Raw genomic sequence first — 15506 nt, 5'->3', positions numbered from 1 at the left:
GCATAACGCTTCTGATATTTGATTAATACCGTTATATATTAAAAAAAAAAGAAAAACAAAACAAAATCGTGCAATTATTTCGCCGTAAAAAGAAAATTCATTATCAAATCATTTGCATAACTTTTACAACGAACGAATGGAATCGACAAGTGGAATGAATTTTTCAAATGTAAAATGTAACAAATTTGATATACTTGAGATGTTATAATTTATGTAAATCATTTTCAAAATACATTCTTTTTTTTTTTTTTTTTTTTTTTTAAAAGAGGATTGATTATTAATCATTCGTTTAAAAAAAAAAAGCATTGCAAATATCGGAGTGAATATTAGAATAATTTCGGGCAACACATTTTGTGTGTTTTTGCGTAATAATTATTTTAACGTTTTTTTCGTGTGTGTGCTTTTATATACGCAATATTTTGAATAATATTTAAAAAATTTTTTTTTCTTCTTTTACTTTCAAAAAAAGTGTAACCGTGAAATATATATATAATAATCTACCTTAAAAATAAATTATATAAGGAAAAAATTGGAAATAAAAGAAAAGTTTTATATATATATATATATATATATATACATATACGCGTTTGACGTAACGTTAAATGGCAGTAACATTTGTTTTCACTTGGTTTATAATCAAACATTCTTTTATCTTATTTAAGTCATTACGAGCCGAAATTCATTTATTATTTTAATCCTAGCATTATATAAATTAATTCATTAATTAATTATCTTCTTTATCAATTAATCGAGACCCCGTTGGAATAAAAAATTGTTCTAATTACTAAGCCTCCGTATAGATAGCAGCAGCGGCGGTATCGAAAATTCAGTTCTCTTCCTTACCGATATGAACATTTTTAATTCTTCCTCAAATTATTGATCTTAATTATTTCTATCTGTTCTTTCATTTATTTTTATACTTTTTAACCTATTTTCACAAGTGCGTTCCGATAAATTATTCATACGTGAACGCACATTATTTGCATATGTGAATATAGGAGAAAAAAAAAAAACAAACAAACAAATCTGTAATAAAATTAATAATTAACGTTGCATAATTAATTATTCGTTGTGACGCGTATTTTCTATTTCTTTTGTGTTTTTTGTTTTTGTTTAAGATCAATCGTGTTTCTCTCCCAGATTGTATTCGAGATGTTGTTCTTTTTATTGCGAATAATGTGTGTGAAGCGAATGAATGAAGGGAAAAACAATTAAAATAAGAATAAAAAAAGAAAAAAAAAACAAGAAATAGTCTTCAAATTTGATGACATAAAATACCTAATATATATATATATATATATATATATATATATATATATATATANATATCGTTATATAGATTGTTATTCAGAAAAATAACTTATTAGCGTTTGGCAGTGTTCATCAATTTTCTTTTTATATCCGTCCAACGTTTATATATATATATATTTCTAAGGATGAGGAACAATATTTAATATTGTTGTATATCATGTTTTTTTTGTTTACGTCTGTTTAAAGAAAAGTATACTTGAAAAAACATAATTTATGTAAATATTACATAGATCACGTTTAGAGGTTAACTTTTCCTTTTGTTTATAACCTAAAAAATGTTCAATATTCTAAATATTATGATAATATTATAACAACTGAATGCGAGACGATGATGATGATGATGATGATGATGATGATAATAGAACGGCAACAAATCAATATGATTAGATATATTAAAGTGATAAACATAATATATGTGTGACTTAAATCATTTCCTAAAAAATACAGAAAAAAAAAAAAAAAAATAAAAAGAAAAAAAATAAGAACAAAAAATTCGTTAATTTCGGCACGTCAGTAATAATTTTTCTTGAAATTCTAAGAGGTATATATATTTAATTGAAATATAAAAAAAAAAAAATGGATTTGTAAAAGATACCATTTTTGATATTATAATAATTAATAAATCGAATTAAAATGAAAAATATACCACTGACGTATTGAAATAAACAATATCATTTGTTTTTTTAAACACAATTACGAGCCTCTCTGTGTAGACGAAAGTGCAAAGAAAATTGCATCCCAATGCTATTATAATTAATTCGCAATCGCATTAATTAATAAAACCTATATCTTTTTAGATGTAAGCGATTGAAATAAAAAATCATTCGCGCTAACACTTGCATACGAAGGTTTTCTCGATATTTAATATTATACAACTTTCACAGTCGTTTAATTAACAACCAGTCCTAAAAGTTCACCGGTTTTTGAATATGATGACAAAGAATGGTATTTGCAAAATCTGATACTATTGTTAATGTGAATAGTTTGTTACTTTTCTTTCCATTTCATTTCATTTCATTTCATTTCATTTCATTTCATTTCATTTCATTTCGGCTGATTTAATCGTATATATATATTCTCGATCACAGTATAAATAATCCCTCTACTGCAAATTGTTTAAATATTTTTTACGTAGATTATTTACCACACATTATGTATCATAATAAAATAGGAATGCTTATCTGCGAGAAACATCTTGTATTAACGATATAAAAATTAAATTAAATAATAATAAAAAATGATTTCCGATAAATAACGAATAAAATTTAAAAAAAAAAAAAAAGAAAAAAAAAAAGAAAAAATTTCCTACATAAAATTTGTGTGAGCGACCGATGATATAATGTAAAATTGTACGTTATAAATGTGATCCTTGTTTTTGAAATTAAAATATAATCTCATGATAATTAAGTTTGTTGTCAATATTAATCATTGGCTTTCGTTCTGATACTTTTTATCCTGATAAGCATGCTCAGATCACAGACACCGTTTAACACGGATTCTACTACAGAACATACCAAATTATTAAACATCCGGCACCACGAGGAATCTTTTTATATATGATTATTTTGTTTATATTATCGTGTGAAAAGTCAACGAAGATAAATTAGTCAATTGTCTATTATACTTTCGCAGAGTAGGTTGTTCAAACACATCTAAGAGATTAATTGTAATTGTTCTTGTTACTTTATACGTGGTATGAAATAATAAGCATGTGCTTTCTTATTTTTCTTTTTTTTCTTTTCTTTTCTTTTCTTTTTAATCTTGCGTAATAGGGAGCAATAGTTTTATTCTGCATCTTCAGCATCTTTAGTCATTAGAAATTTGATTATTTCATTAGAAATGGATATCTTCTATGCTTATGGTTAAGTTATGATGATAGGATCAAAAATTCGATGTAATAAAAATAAATTTGTTTAACCATAACACTGCTTATTGTAAAATACCAATATAATTTGTTAAAAGCTTTTTGCTTTAATGCATTTTGTATGATCAATGACTTAAAAGATGGTCAAGTTGCAGACATTGAAAATTGTTGTATGTCTCTTATGAATGTATTAAAAAATAATCTTTTGCAGTATGTCTGCTTCGTCTTAATATGTACTACAATGCTACTAACATGTACTATTATGATAGTTCAAATGACAGGAACAACCATCTGCATTGATTCACGACTATCTTTGTTGTAACTATAATTTGCCTTATAATTCCAAAGAGAGACAAATCATTTTGTTCTCTAACAGAGAAAGAGCCTACGTGACTTCATTCGCTTTTCACAGGACCCACGTTTATTGATTTTTTTTTTTTTTTTTTTTAAAATGTTAAACTACTATACTACATTATTTACAAGATATAATTGGTATACGCATATTTGATTGTTCTTATAAGTTTTTGGTATATTTTCAAATTTATTTTACGTCGAACTTTTACAAAGTTTTTATTCAACTTTAAATGCCCTTAACATCCCACGTTTGAATAATAAATTTGGACGGTATAATTTTAGTAAGGAATCAAATATGAGTGTACTATACTCAAAGTAAGATCAAGAAAGATAGACCTGACTTTGAAATTTCTCAAAAAATTCAATTCATTGACCAGCAATGAAATTTAATTATCAACTTATTTAGTTTTTTAAAGCAGTACTTGTAAGATTTCTGAATGATCAATTTCATTAATCTACACCAATGAGACGCACAGCCTTCTCTAATTGTACAGGATCGCAAGTTTGATTTTGGCTGCGGGCCGCATTATAAAATTGTTCGTGAATTTTTTTGGATAAGAAAAAAGAAAATAAACAAGCTTCGGTCAAAAAATCGTGATAATTTTTTTTCTGAGTCGGAGGCGGAGGGGGGTGGGGTCGTAAGATGATACATTGATATCCAAGTCCAAGTGTTACATATGCGACCCGCAGGCTGCAGGTTGTGCTTCACTGATCTATACTGTATATTTAAAAAATCTAAATCTAATATATACCCATAAGAACAATCAAACATCATAAACCAATTAATACACATACTTCGTTATAGATAAATGTATTTAACGAATGGCAGTGAGTGACACAAATCGATTCGTTACGATATTTTCGTCCTAAGTATCCAGATTGTCAGATAACGGTTGTTCTCTATTCAATATTATTTGGCCGAGTATTATTAATTACCTGACCACAATGATACTTCCTTAGTAAATAACTTTTTTACCGTTAAATGTTAAGACTTTCCCATTCAATGAGATACTGTGTTTGACCATTAGGTCCTACCCTTTTTGCCTTGATCACAAACTTCTCACCTGCTGCTATCCTGTTGGCAGCTCCAAAGTAAACATTCACTGATGATTTAAGATCCTCCAAAGATACGTCGGGAGAACTTTGCTTCATTGGCGAACATTTAGGAGAGGATGATGCATTACACTTCTTTTGCGGCTGCGGATCTGGTGGTGGTAATTTTTCACTGCTCTGTCGTTGTCGTAATCTTCTTCCGTTTAAGGCGTAATCAACACAATTTCCAATTTGACTACTGGCACTGCTCGAAGCACCACCACCACCACCACCACCACCACCACCACCACCACCATTGAACGAACTCCTTAAATTTCTCACAAATTCATTTTTAACTTCGTTATATCGTGCTGGCAAAATTGTAGCAGTTTTACTAGCTGTATGTTGATATTGTTGTTGAAGTTGTTGCTGCTGTTGAGATGGTCTACCGCGTCGATGTTGTCTTTTTCGTTTCACTTGTCCATTTCTGTCTATAATAATGTCTTTCTCTGATAATTGACGTTTGGTTGGACGTACTACTGGTGGTTGTGCTATCACGGGTGTCAATGGAAGAGGCAACGTAATGGGAGGTTGATTTTGAGCTAAAGGTGTACTCGTGCTTGCCTGATTAGAACTACATGATGTACCCAACAGATCGCTCAAATTTAGAAACGGATGATTTTTCCCTTCGAAATCTTTTGGAGGTGGAATGAAGGAGTCTAATGTTCCTCTTGAACTCGTTTCATCGCCACTAGTATCTGCTGGGGTAGATGGTGGCAGAGAATGCATTAATTCCATTGAACTGGGCACAGATAATTCAGACATAACCGAAGTAGTAGCTGGCGGTGTTGGTGGACCAGATACGGAAGTTGGGGGTGTTGGTGGTAAATCCGATTGTTCTGAATTTCGAGGTTTGCTCTAAATAGAGAGAAAGATAAGTAAAAAACAAAAAAAAAATAATCATAAATATTGCAAGAAGATCATTTCTATAATTAACTCCTTAGCCTAAACGATATCTGCCGATCGCACGTGTCATAGTAAACAAGAAATTCGATTGCACGCTGTGTCATCCCGCTGTTCAAAAGAACGAACGAACTCTCACGCTGAACTAAAGAAATTATCCAATTTTGTCAGAAACAAATGATAAAAACAAAATACTTACATTACAAGGAAAGATACTCGACGTGAAATAACTCCAAATCGCTGATTAAAATAATAATAATAATACGCGGCATTTTATGAAAAAATTCCTAATCACGAGCGAGACTCGTTATAGGCCAAGGGGTTAATCATTAACAGTATAATTATGTAATTACCTTAGCAATGGCATTTTTTAATAGCTTCCTAGCTTTCCTATATCTGGCTTCCCTTACGCCTTGTGATTTCCCTAATGAACCATCTGCACCTTTCTCCCTTTTTTTATGCTTACGGAACATTCTTTCCCGAGAACTACCCAGTACCATTAATCTTCTTCTTCTCTGTAAACTTAACTTTGGAAATGGGAAAGTCTTTTTTACAAAACCACCTCCGCTATATCTGTAAAATGTTTAATATGTATATATATATATATATACATATTATATATATAATATATATATACGCTTTTATATATATTGTTTTTATTACACACTCTCTCTCTCTCTCTCTCTCTCTCTCTTTCTCTCTATCTCTCTCTTTTAAATTACTCTCACTTTTCTACGAAAACCTTTTCACAAACATAACCTATAATTCCAAAGAGATAACATCATTTTACCGCCACTTTATAGACAACAATACATAGTTTGTTTTTTGCTTCCCTAGATGAGTCACCCATCCATGTTACTAATCGTATCCACATCGTTTGTCTTTAGTAATTTTATAGGAACTAGTTTTTTTAACATGGTTAGGCCATTAACTCTATGTGCTCTTATATATAAATTTATGTATAATAATAATAATAATAATAATAATAATAATAATAATAATAGTAATAATAATAATAAATATGTATTATCGTAAATACCTTTCTCTCAAAGATTGTGTGGATTGAGAAAGAGGATTTGGACTTGGACACGAACTTTGCTCTGCTTCGGAATTTTGATAAATGGTTCCTCTCATTACGACGTCCGACGGATTGACAGGTATTTCCAAATTTTCAGGTGAAACTTCTTTCAGTACATTCAATTGTTTTGTACTTTCAGGCACACATCTATAAATATAATATATAATCGTATCTCAAGAAATAAATTTTCAATAGAACATTATACATATTTGAATAAAATGAAAATGATACAAACCCTGCAGATGGAGATAGATATTGTAGTCTTTTATTAGCACCCCAGCATCTACGTAATACAGAATCATCTATAATTCCAGATGCTGGAAGATTGACAATAGGACATGGCGGTGGTAATCTAACTCTAAGACCCCATATTGTAGTACGTTTCTTAATTTCTCTTCCACACTTGAATCTATTCCTATTACTGGTTAATATGGCTAGTATTGAATCTCTGCGCACTTGAACACTAACATCTCGAATCTAACCAATATTTCTCTATGTTAGATTATTTATATTAACGATTATTAAAAGTATGTTAATTAATAGAAAGAGTATCTTACGCGTGGTGGAAGTTGCAAAGAATTCCAATTGTCATTGGCATAAGGTATAATAACGGTATCTAAATCATAATACTTTTTTGCATTGTAAACAGTCAGATTGTACAACATCAGGTGCACTAAATCGGCCCATTTTAGTTCCAAACGTCGTACAAATTCTTTACCGTAATTGCACATTGAACAAACAAAAACATAGAATCTGAAATACGTAATAAATATGTAATGATGTCAGAATTAGAGTCTCCTTTTAATTTCATTCTCAAATATCTTACCTATCTCCACTGTAGAGAGGATACCTTAAGCAACTAACGCATTTTTCATGGAACCATTGTTTACAACGTGCGCATTGTAACATTTGCGTGTACCATTCTCCATTTAGACCACAATAACAATAAATTTGTTCTGCGTTAACTCGATGATGTACATCCCAACTCAACATATCAGGCTATAAAATATTATCAGTTAATAACAATCGATAAGAAATCTATTTATACATTAGATCTTATAACATTCGGTATACTAACATCGTATGGTAATTTGGTCATATCATCTGGAGGTGGTTGAGGTTGATCTCTGCCGCTACAAACTTTTCTAATATTTACTTTAACCATACATTTCTTAATCTCTCCAGATTCGCGATTCCTCGTTTGATTATCCATGCATCTTTTACACATCCAATTGGTATCGCTTCTTGTTTCTTCTTTGGATACATGAGGCTAAAGATACGCAAGACAACGTTAGAAATAATAATGAAAAAGAAAATATGATAATTTACGATATGTACCTGATGGCAAAGTTGATGATAACCACGACCACATTTATCGCACACAATAATATCATTGTCCGTTTTAGGTTCAGATTTTTTACAGAGAACGCACATAACATCCGACTCTGGCATAGAGAGTTTTGTCAACTCTTTGACCGATGACCACGAAGATGTATTGTCCATAAATTTAACAAGACATCTTTCTCTAGCCAAATCCACCTTTAAAATATAACGCATAGAAAATATTAGGAATATTAATATAACAAGAGAGGAAATAATTGAAACCAAATAAATAACGCTCTTACCTCAACAACAGTACCCAAGTAATATTTCCCATCCTTATGTTGAAGTAATACGTCGTCTCCATGAGAAAAACCTAAACGCTGTTCCCTTGTTGTACTATCTGGCGCTGCCAGACTTTCCTCTAATTCTGACATTTTCTCTTTTATTTCTAAAACAATGAACGATACCCACATATAATCATCCAACTTTATGCTTCGAAGAGAAAATACAATTTGAGAATAAAAATGTGAAAAGAAAAAAGAAAAAAAAGGAGGGAAGAGATGACTGATATAAAAATTGATAAAGAGAGAAAAAGAACAGACAGACAGACAGACAGACATATGAGAAACAAAATGGGATGGTAGGGGAGGGGAAGGGGGAAGAACAATTAGAATACGTTTGTGGAATAAAATTTAAAAGAATTATTTGCACACACCATTCTGCAGGAGGTAGGTTCTTCGTACCTCGGGAGGCGGCGGGGTTGCTGGGGGGGGGGTTAGGTAGGTAGGAGGGGGGCTGACTTTCCTCTCGTTGAAAATTATTTGCAACTTTACTGTCTCATTTTCGAATTTGCATCAGATAATTTGTAAAGGTGGCTTTCGGTTATAGAAAGAAATAAAACCTCGTTTAACACAAATGCGATTACGATTACGATTACGAATAGGATGATCACGATAGAACAAGAGGTGCAACAGTAGCAGCAGTAAAAGTAGGAGGACAAGGAGGTGGAGAAATAGGAACAACGGTAAAGATGGTCAATCCGCCCCCGTTGAAAGAAACCACCACGACCACGACCACGACCACGACCACGACGACCACGACGACGACGCTTACTCGCGCCTTCTTCTCCCTTCTTTCTTCCTTTCTTTTAGATTTATGGTTTTTTTGTTCTTCTTCTTCTTCTTCCTCTTTCTATTCTCTTTTCTTTTTCCCCTGTTCTCTCTCTCTCTCTCTCTCTCTCTCTCTCTCTATCTCTTGTTTCTATCGTTTTTCAATCCACCTCTTTCGCTCGTACTTTTGAAGTATCTTCTATCTCTCTCTTCCTTTCTACTACCCTTACTCACTTTTCCTTCTTTCCCCTATATTCTTTTCTTTTTTCTTTCTTTTTTTTTTTTTACATACACGTCCATACACATATATATGTATATATATATGTATATATAATTGATGTTTTTGTTTTTTGATAATTTTTTTTCTCTCTCTCTCTCTCTCTCTCTCTCTACTATTATTTCTTTTCCCCCCCCTCACAATTATCTCGCAATTTTATATATATATATATATTGTAATTTTTGTTCTTTTTCTCTCTCTCTCTCTCTCTTTTCTTCTTCTTCTTCTTCTTCTTTTTTGTTTTCAATTCTTGTCTAATCCCCCACAAACTCTTACTCTCAATCCTTTTTTTTTTCCCTCGGGGTATAACCGTTTAATTACTTTATTTATTTATTCCATTCGTTCGTTAGTAGTGAGTGCTTCTTTCTTGTTTCTTTTTCCCCCCCGTTTTTTTTTTTATTCTTCGTTCGTTCCCTTTCCTTTCTTTTCCTTTAATTTTCTTCTTCTTCTTCGGATTTCTATTTTTTTCTTTTTCTTTTTCTTTTTTCCTTTTTTTCCCTATCTTCTTTCGTGGCAAATGAACGACGAGGACACGCACGGGCGGCACGCACGAGCGGCACGCACAGGCGGCACGCACAGGCGGCCCGTTATCACTTCGACACTAATAAATCGCGACAATTCGCGACTTTAAATGATGTTAGATCACCACCACGAATTTTCCACGATCTTTTACATCACAACCGAGAATAATACTCGGTAAAACATTTCATTGTTTTACTTGAAAATTCGAACGAGCTACCATCGCCATCTTGAAAGAAACACTTGCTTGAAACACTACGATAGTCAAACGCGTACTACCGGCGTTGACATGGACGTCACAGGGCCGTATCCTTCAAATTATACACCCTTCTCTTTTTATCCGTATTTCTTGATTTTTTTTTTTATATATATATGTATATATTTTTGTTAATTATTTAATTATAATCTTGCATTTATATTTGAAATATCTTTTTACAAAATTTCGGACTTAATATATATTTATTTATTTATTTATTTATATACTTTGCAATGGGTAATTGTTTTTTTTTTTTAGGAAGAACTTCATTCCGATATGTTCGTGTTACAGTACTGATACTCGTTCGTAACCGTATCACGATGCAGATATAACATAAACAATTAAGAATGTTGTTAATTATCAATAGAAATTAATATGATTATTATTATATATTAATAATATTTATTGTTAATATGAAAATTCGTATATATTTTGTATAAATTTGTACGCATAGTTGTTTTATAGATCAGTTTAGTATGTTCTCTCTACATCAAGGTACAGTCACGTTCATAACTCATTCAACGAATATTTTGTCTCATGTTATTTTCATACATTAAGTTATTCAATTTTCCGGATAATAATATTTAATCGTTTTAACGATTATTATCAAAAAATTTGTCGTAATAATAAATATGAAATAGTATTTAAAATATTATAGATAATCTTGAATAAGTATTTTATTGAAATTAACAGGAACTATATATTAGTAATATGTAAAGGGTAGTACAATGATGATAGGGCCATATTAAAAATAAATAGAAGATATAATTTATTTTTCATAAAATTTGCATTAAATAGATACAAATACGTTGATATATTATATATGTATATACAAAGATTGTTAAAGAACGTAGACGATATATAAATACATCGAAGAATTTGATGGGGGGAACCATAATCAACAAAAAGTACGTGAGAAACTATAGTATGTGCGTTTGTATTAATTCTAATGCGATAACGAGATGCATTTTTAATCTTGATTTGTTCAAAACATTTTCTTTTTCACAGCTGTATATCTCTCCATGTAATTGTCGTACCCTTCAATATCAGCGAATTGTTTCATCTCGAAAAGATTTCCAGTTAACGCTAGCATAGATATATTAGATTCTTTTAATATCCTCGTAGGTATGGCGTTCAATTGTAAACAGTTTTCTTCCAGTCGCAGCGTCTTCAGACGTGAACATTCAGCTATCCTATCCGATATTATAGAAATTTGATTTTGATTGAGATTTAATTCGGTTACGGAAAGTAAGGAAGCACCATCCGGTATCATCGTTAATTTGTTTTTCGATAGATCAAGCACGTCGAGATGTTTCAAATCGCAAAACATTAAAGGAAATTCGGTGATACGATTGTCGGAAAGATTAACTTGTTTCAAATGGGACAATTTCGAAAAGGCACGCGGGACCCTTTCGATGTAATTCGAGCTTGCATTGAAACATTCTAATTTGGACAAAAGACCGATGATCTCTGGCAAACTGGTAAGCCTGTTGCGACTCAAATTGATCTGTTTCAATAAGGTAAACTCGCCGATTTCGTCGGGTAATCTAGTAAATTTATTTTCGGAGATATCCAAGTTACGTAGAAGATGGGCCAATGTACGTAGATTCGATGGAAATTCGTCCAGTTTCTTTTGAGACAATCTCAGTGCTCCCGTCTTCTTGGCTGTCTCGTAATGTTGTTGCAATCCAATATTGCCCATCTTCGAAATAAACCAATCGTTATTCTTAACGCGTTCGAATGACGCGCCCTTTTTAGTCGTCGTTATATCTTTTTCTATGTGTGTACGTGTGTGTATATATATATATATATGAGAGAAGATTCAAAATAGGGGTTTAAGGGAAAAAATTTCTTATCGGAGTGTACAACCTATGGTATAGAACGGTTAAAACTTGTTGAGAAGAATGTACGACGATCGCGCCACCGCCCTATCATCGCAAGCTTTTCGCGAGCGGCGTCTTTGAGGGTCGATTCGTCGAACGACTAACTCATATCTATACGACGTATACTAAATCCTTATCGAGATAAATTAAATACGATTATAAGGGAAGCTAAGTTGATCAGAAACGATTCGTACCTCTGAATTTTGGCAAGTTCACGCTTTCTACGGTAAGAAAGATAGAAGAATATAAATTGGTACGTTCGCTGGTCAGTACGCCGCGATGAACACTGGGTCGGCCATCTTGTTGCCGTAATTTATCCTTATTTACCACCAGATGGCGGGTATTACTTCGAAGCCCATTGAAAAATGGCCGACGAACGAAGATGTAGCGGTGCAGGTCGGATTTATATCAGACTGAAAACAGTGCAGCAGCCACTGCTTCGTAACTCACGACGCGGCTGTTTGCAAAAATGTTGAAACTCTGTGATATCGTTTAAAGCCGAACGAACTATTGACTATTATGGCTTCCACACCGAAATCTGACAAACATGGAGGTAAGCCTCACTTCCATTAACCTTTTATACCTTCTCTTACGTGCGAACTCGCGTATGTATCTTTTGACAGACGAAGACGGCGCGACCCTCTACCTCCCTCCCCCGCCCCGACTCCCCTCCCATCCCCTTTAACTTAGCATCGAAGACTTTAAGTCATAAGATAAACGCTTTTCTTCGTCGCAATCCGAAATTCGTTTTAAATTCGAACGGTGACGCCCTTATAAGACAACGCTGCCGCCGCCGCCACCGCTTTTTCCATTTATGCATACCGGCTTTTTCCATTTTTTTGTTGTTCTATTTTTTCTGTTTTTTTTTTTTTTTTCAAACAATATACTTTAAAGCCGCCTTAAAGATTGACATTTAAGAACGCCCATCTTTCCCCTGTCAAACGTCAAAAACATATGTTCTTTGCTTACAAGCTTATTTATTATTCAACGTATTCTTTGAAATATATATTTTCAATTGCATTCGCAATCATGGCCGATATTATTTTGAACAATTTTAACAAGCTTGTGATCCTTCTTATTATTAATATTTTTTTTTTTTTTTTTTTTTTTTTTTTTTTTTTTTTTTTTTTTCTTTTAAATCAATGGCGGATAGACAACTTTATCTCGGTTTAATTTACGCGCAAAGAACTTTAACAGATGTAGCTTATCAAAACTGATATGCGCTTTGATCTACTAGGGATAGGATATATATGTGTGAGAAAGAGAGAAAGAGAGAGAGAGATGTTCGATCAAATGTTGGATAACCTACTAACTTTGATTACACCTCATCCGCGTCCCTTCTTGATTACCTTTAATTTAGATCGATTCATACGAATAAATTGACCTGTGTCGTATTTTATTATTTTTTTTTCTTTTTTTTTTTTATTTAAAGGTTAGGTCACAATTCTTTCGTCAAGCTTTGCAAGTAAATTTGCGGGGGCGCTTATCTTCTTTTTAAAGTAAAAACAAATCGCGTTTGAAGATTCTCATTAATTTTCTCATTCACCTTGATCCATTATACTTCCATTTTTTTTGTTCTCTCTCTCTCTCTGTCTCTTGTTATTTAATCAAAAGAAAAGAAACAAGTGGTAGGTTAACCTTTTTCTCCAGCCCTCCTTGAGCTTACTGTTGCTTGCTGCCACTGTTGCTGCTTCTGCCCCTCGCAACACCCCCACTTCATCACACATACACACACACATATACACTCATTTACTCTCTCTCTCTCTCTCACTCTTTCTTGTTAGTTGACCCGCTAAAATAGACAAAGCTTTATTCCCGGCCAAAGTCAGAGATATTAACAGTCTTCAATCTCCACACGTAGTTGTTAGTTCGTCGTCGGTTCGACAAGTTTTAATATCGATTTGTTAATCTACCCTGATTCTCTTCAATCAATTAGTGTCCGATCTTCTTAACCTCTTAATTCAATTTTCATTTCTATCTCTACTCTTTTATTGTTACATCTCCCTATCTTTTTTTGATCATTCTTAAAGAATCGTTTAATCTCGAGTAATGCGAACTTGAAAACATACTTGAAAACATACTTGAAAAAGTATTTCAAATAATAGTTGATCTAAAGTATATATGCAAAATAATATAATCATTAACGAATAAGAGAGGGATTAAATCAACGTATTATAAAAGACATATATTTGAGATAGTTATGTTTTGTTTTTTTTTTTTTAATTTTTTCACGAAAATGTTGGTAATATTGATACGATGATACTTTAGAATATATCTACGTGATGATATATTATTTTCGATTAATCGAAAATAGTTGATTAATTTTTGTAAGATGGCGGCGTCATGATTACGTCACATATTTTGACTTGACACTCGCGTCGACATCATCCCTCTCTCACGTCTCGTTTATTATTAAATATAAAAAAAAAGAAGAAGAAGAAGTAGAAAAAAATTTAATTGGCACCAGGAGAGATATGCCACAATATGACGAATCCTTTCTTGATTCGCCTATCTTCTTCAGACGACGCATACGAACTTATTCCGTACAAAAGAAAACCTCGAAATCAAGATCGTTCAAGAATACGTCTGTACCTTTGTTATTGGCCGTGACCGATCTCAATAACGACTTGTCTCACTCGTTTTCAATCTGCAATACGAAAGGTAATCCTAAATTTAACTTTTTCGAATGCATACTACATTGTTTTTCTTTCTTCTTTTTTTTTTTTCTTTTTTTTTTTCTATACAATTAACTCATAACTTGTGACACTTTTAATAAGTAAAAGTAACGTACATTGATCTTAAATCAATCGACAATATGGCTTCCTGTTTATAACTACGTGAATCAAAAACTTACTAAAAAATGTCTTAACATTCAAAAAAACACGAATAGGTTAGATAAACGAAAAGAAACAACAACAATATAAAATAATATACTATACGCGATTAATAAAATAATAATAACTAAATTAACAATCTTAAATTAATTGGTTAATATTATGAAAAGAAAAATTACATGCCACACATTAGATAAATATTTTTTTTTTGGGGCGGGGGGAGGAGAATTTATAATTTTTCGAATACGTTAGTCAAAAGTATGAAAATAATATCATCGATAATATATGAACGATGATTAAAATAAAACGATGAATAATATATACCGAAAATAACAATGATTATAATATTATCATTAATGTTAGAAAAATATATATATATATATATATATATATATATGGTGTTTTAGAAATATCATTTCTTATCTTGGAATAACAAACGCATCTTGTATTTAACCTTAGCCGAACTATCGTCACGCTTTAAAAGCATCGGATGACAGACACAAAATAGGCGTGGTGTATGTGTCGGAGATGTAGTGTACCTATATGTGCGAATAAGAAATAAAAAAATAAAGAAATAAAGAAAGAAAACATATAAAGAGGCTGATGCACGAGAGAGAGAAAAAGAGTTAGTGAGTGAGTAAGAGAGAGAGAGAGAATGAGTGAGTGAGACAGAGTGAGTGTGTGTGAGAGAGAGAGAGAGAGA

General features: G+C 32.0%; 3 protein-coding genes across 7 annotated transcripts in view; 1 reads left to right on the top strand and 2 right to left on the bottom strand.

Moving 5' to 3' along the window:
- Positions 1-3603: 3603 nt before the first annotated feature.
- Positions 3604-9085, bottom strand: LOC106791197. The gene is made up of 10 exons (XM_014756681.1): positions 8641-9085; positions 8228-8373; positions 7941-8141; positions 7681-7872; positions 7429-7601; positions 7160-7355; positions 6838-7079; positions 6564-6749; positions 5878-6097; positions 3604-5479 (listed from the first exon to the last, which is right to left on the bottom strand). The coding sequence occupies exons 2-10, from the start codon at positions 8357-8359 to the stop codon at positions 4508-4510; spliced, it is 2514 nt and encodes an 837-aa protein (XP_014612167.1). The 5' UTR covers positions 8360-8373; positions 8641-9085; the 3' UTR covers positions 3604-4507.
- Positions 9086-10831: 1746 nt separating this feature from the next.
- On the bottom strand, positions 10832-12544 carry LOC106791195 (leucine-rich repeat-containing protein 57-like). Its single transcript, XM_014756677.1, has 2 exons — positions 12164-12544; positions 10832-11788 (listed from the first exon to the last, which is right to left on the bottom strand). Exon 2 carries the CDS (start codon positions 11786-11788, stop codon positions 11072-11074), a length of 717 nt encoding a protein of 238 aa, XP_014612163.1. The 5' UTR covers positions 12164-12544; the 3' UTR covers positions 10832-11071.
- LOC106791194 (guanine nucleotide-releasing factor 2) overlaps positions 12434-15506 on the top strand; it is a 14929-nt gene continuing 11856 nt past the window's right edge. For 2 of the 5 annotated variants that reach the window (XM_014756675.1, XM_014756674.1), the window contains exon 1: positions 12434-12522. In XM_014756675.1, the coding sequence (XP_014612161.1) occupies positions 12489-12522 (34 nt within the window). In that variant the 5' untranslated portion in view covers positions 12434-12488. Of the gene's footprint in view, positions 12523-14222; positions 14631-15506 lie in introns of those variants that run through there. The other 3 variants (XM_014756673.1, XM_014756672.1, XM_014756671.1) reach the window with 2 other exon arrangements.

The sequence above is a fragment of the Polistes canadensis genome, unplaced genomic scaffold (genome assembly GCF_001313835.1).
Source record: "Polistes canadensis isolate GaletaPanama2010 unplaced genomic scaffold, ASM131383v1 scaffold_291, whole genome shotgun sequence".
In the NCBI taxonomy this organism is placed as follows: Eukaryota; Metazoa; Arthropoda; class Insecta; order Hymenoptera; family Vespidae; genus Polistes; species Polistes canadensis.
Note: the sequence above shows the minus strand (reverse complement) of the source record. Positions and strands in the feature narration are given on the sequence as shown.

What these genes read in the sequence shown, in the direction of transcription:
- LOC106791195 (XM_014756677.1), bottom strand. Translation starts at nt 11,788, where the DNA reads ATGGGCAATATTGGATTGCAACAACATTACGAGACAGCCAAGAAGACG.
- LOC106791197 (XM_014756681.1), bottom strand. Translation starts at nt 8,359, where the DNA reads ATGTCAGAATTAGAGGAAAGTCTGGCAGCGCCAGATAGTACAACAAGG. An exon ending in TGACCAAATTACCATACGAT is followed by an intron (nt 7,602 to 7,680) that starts GTTAGTATACCG and finishes AATATTTTATAG; the next exon opens with CCTGATATGTTGAGTTGGGA. An exon ending in CCTCTCTACAGTGGAGATAG is followed by an intron (nt 7,356 to 7,428) that starts GTAAGATATTTG and finishes TACGTATTTCAG; the next exon opens with ATTCTATGTTTTTGTTTGTT.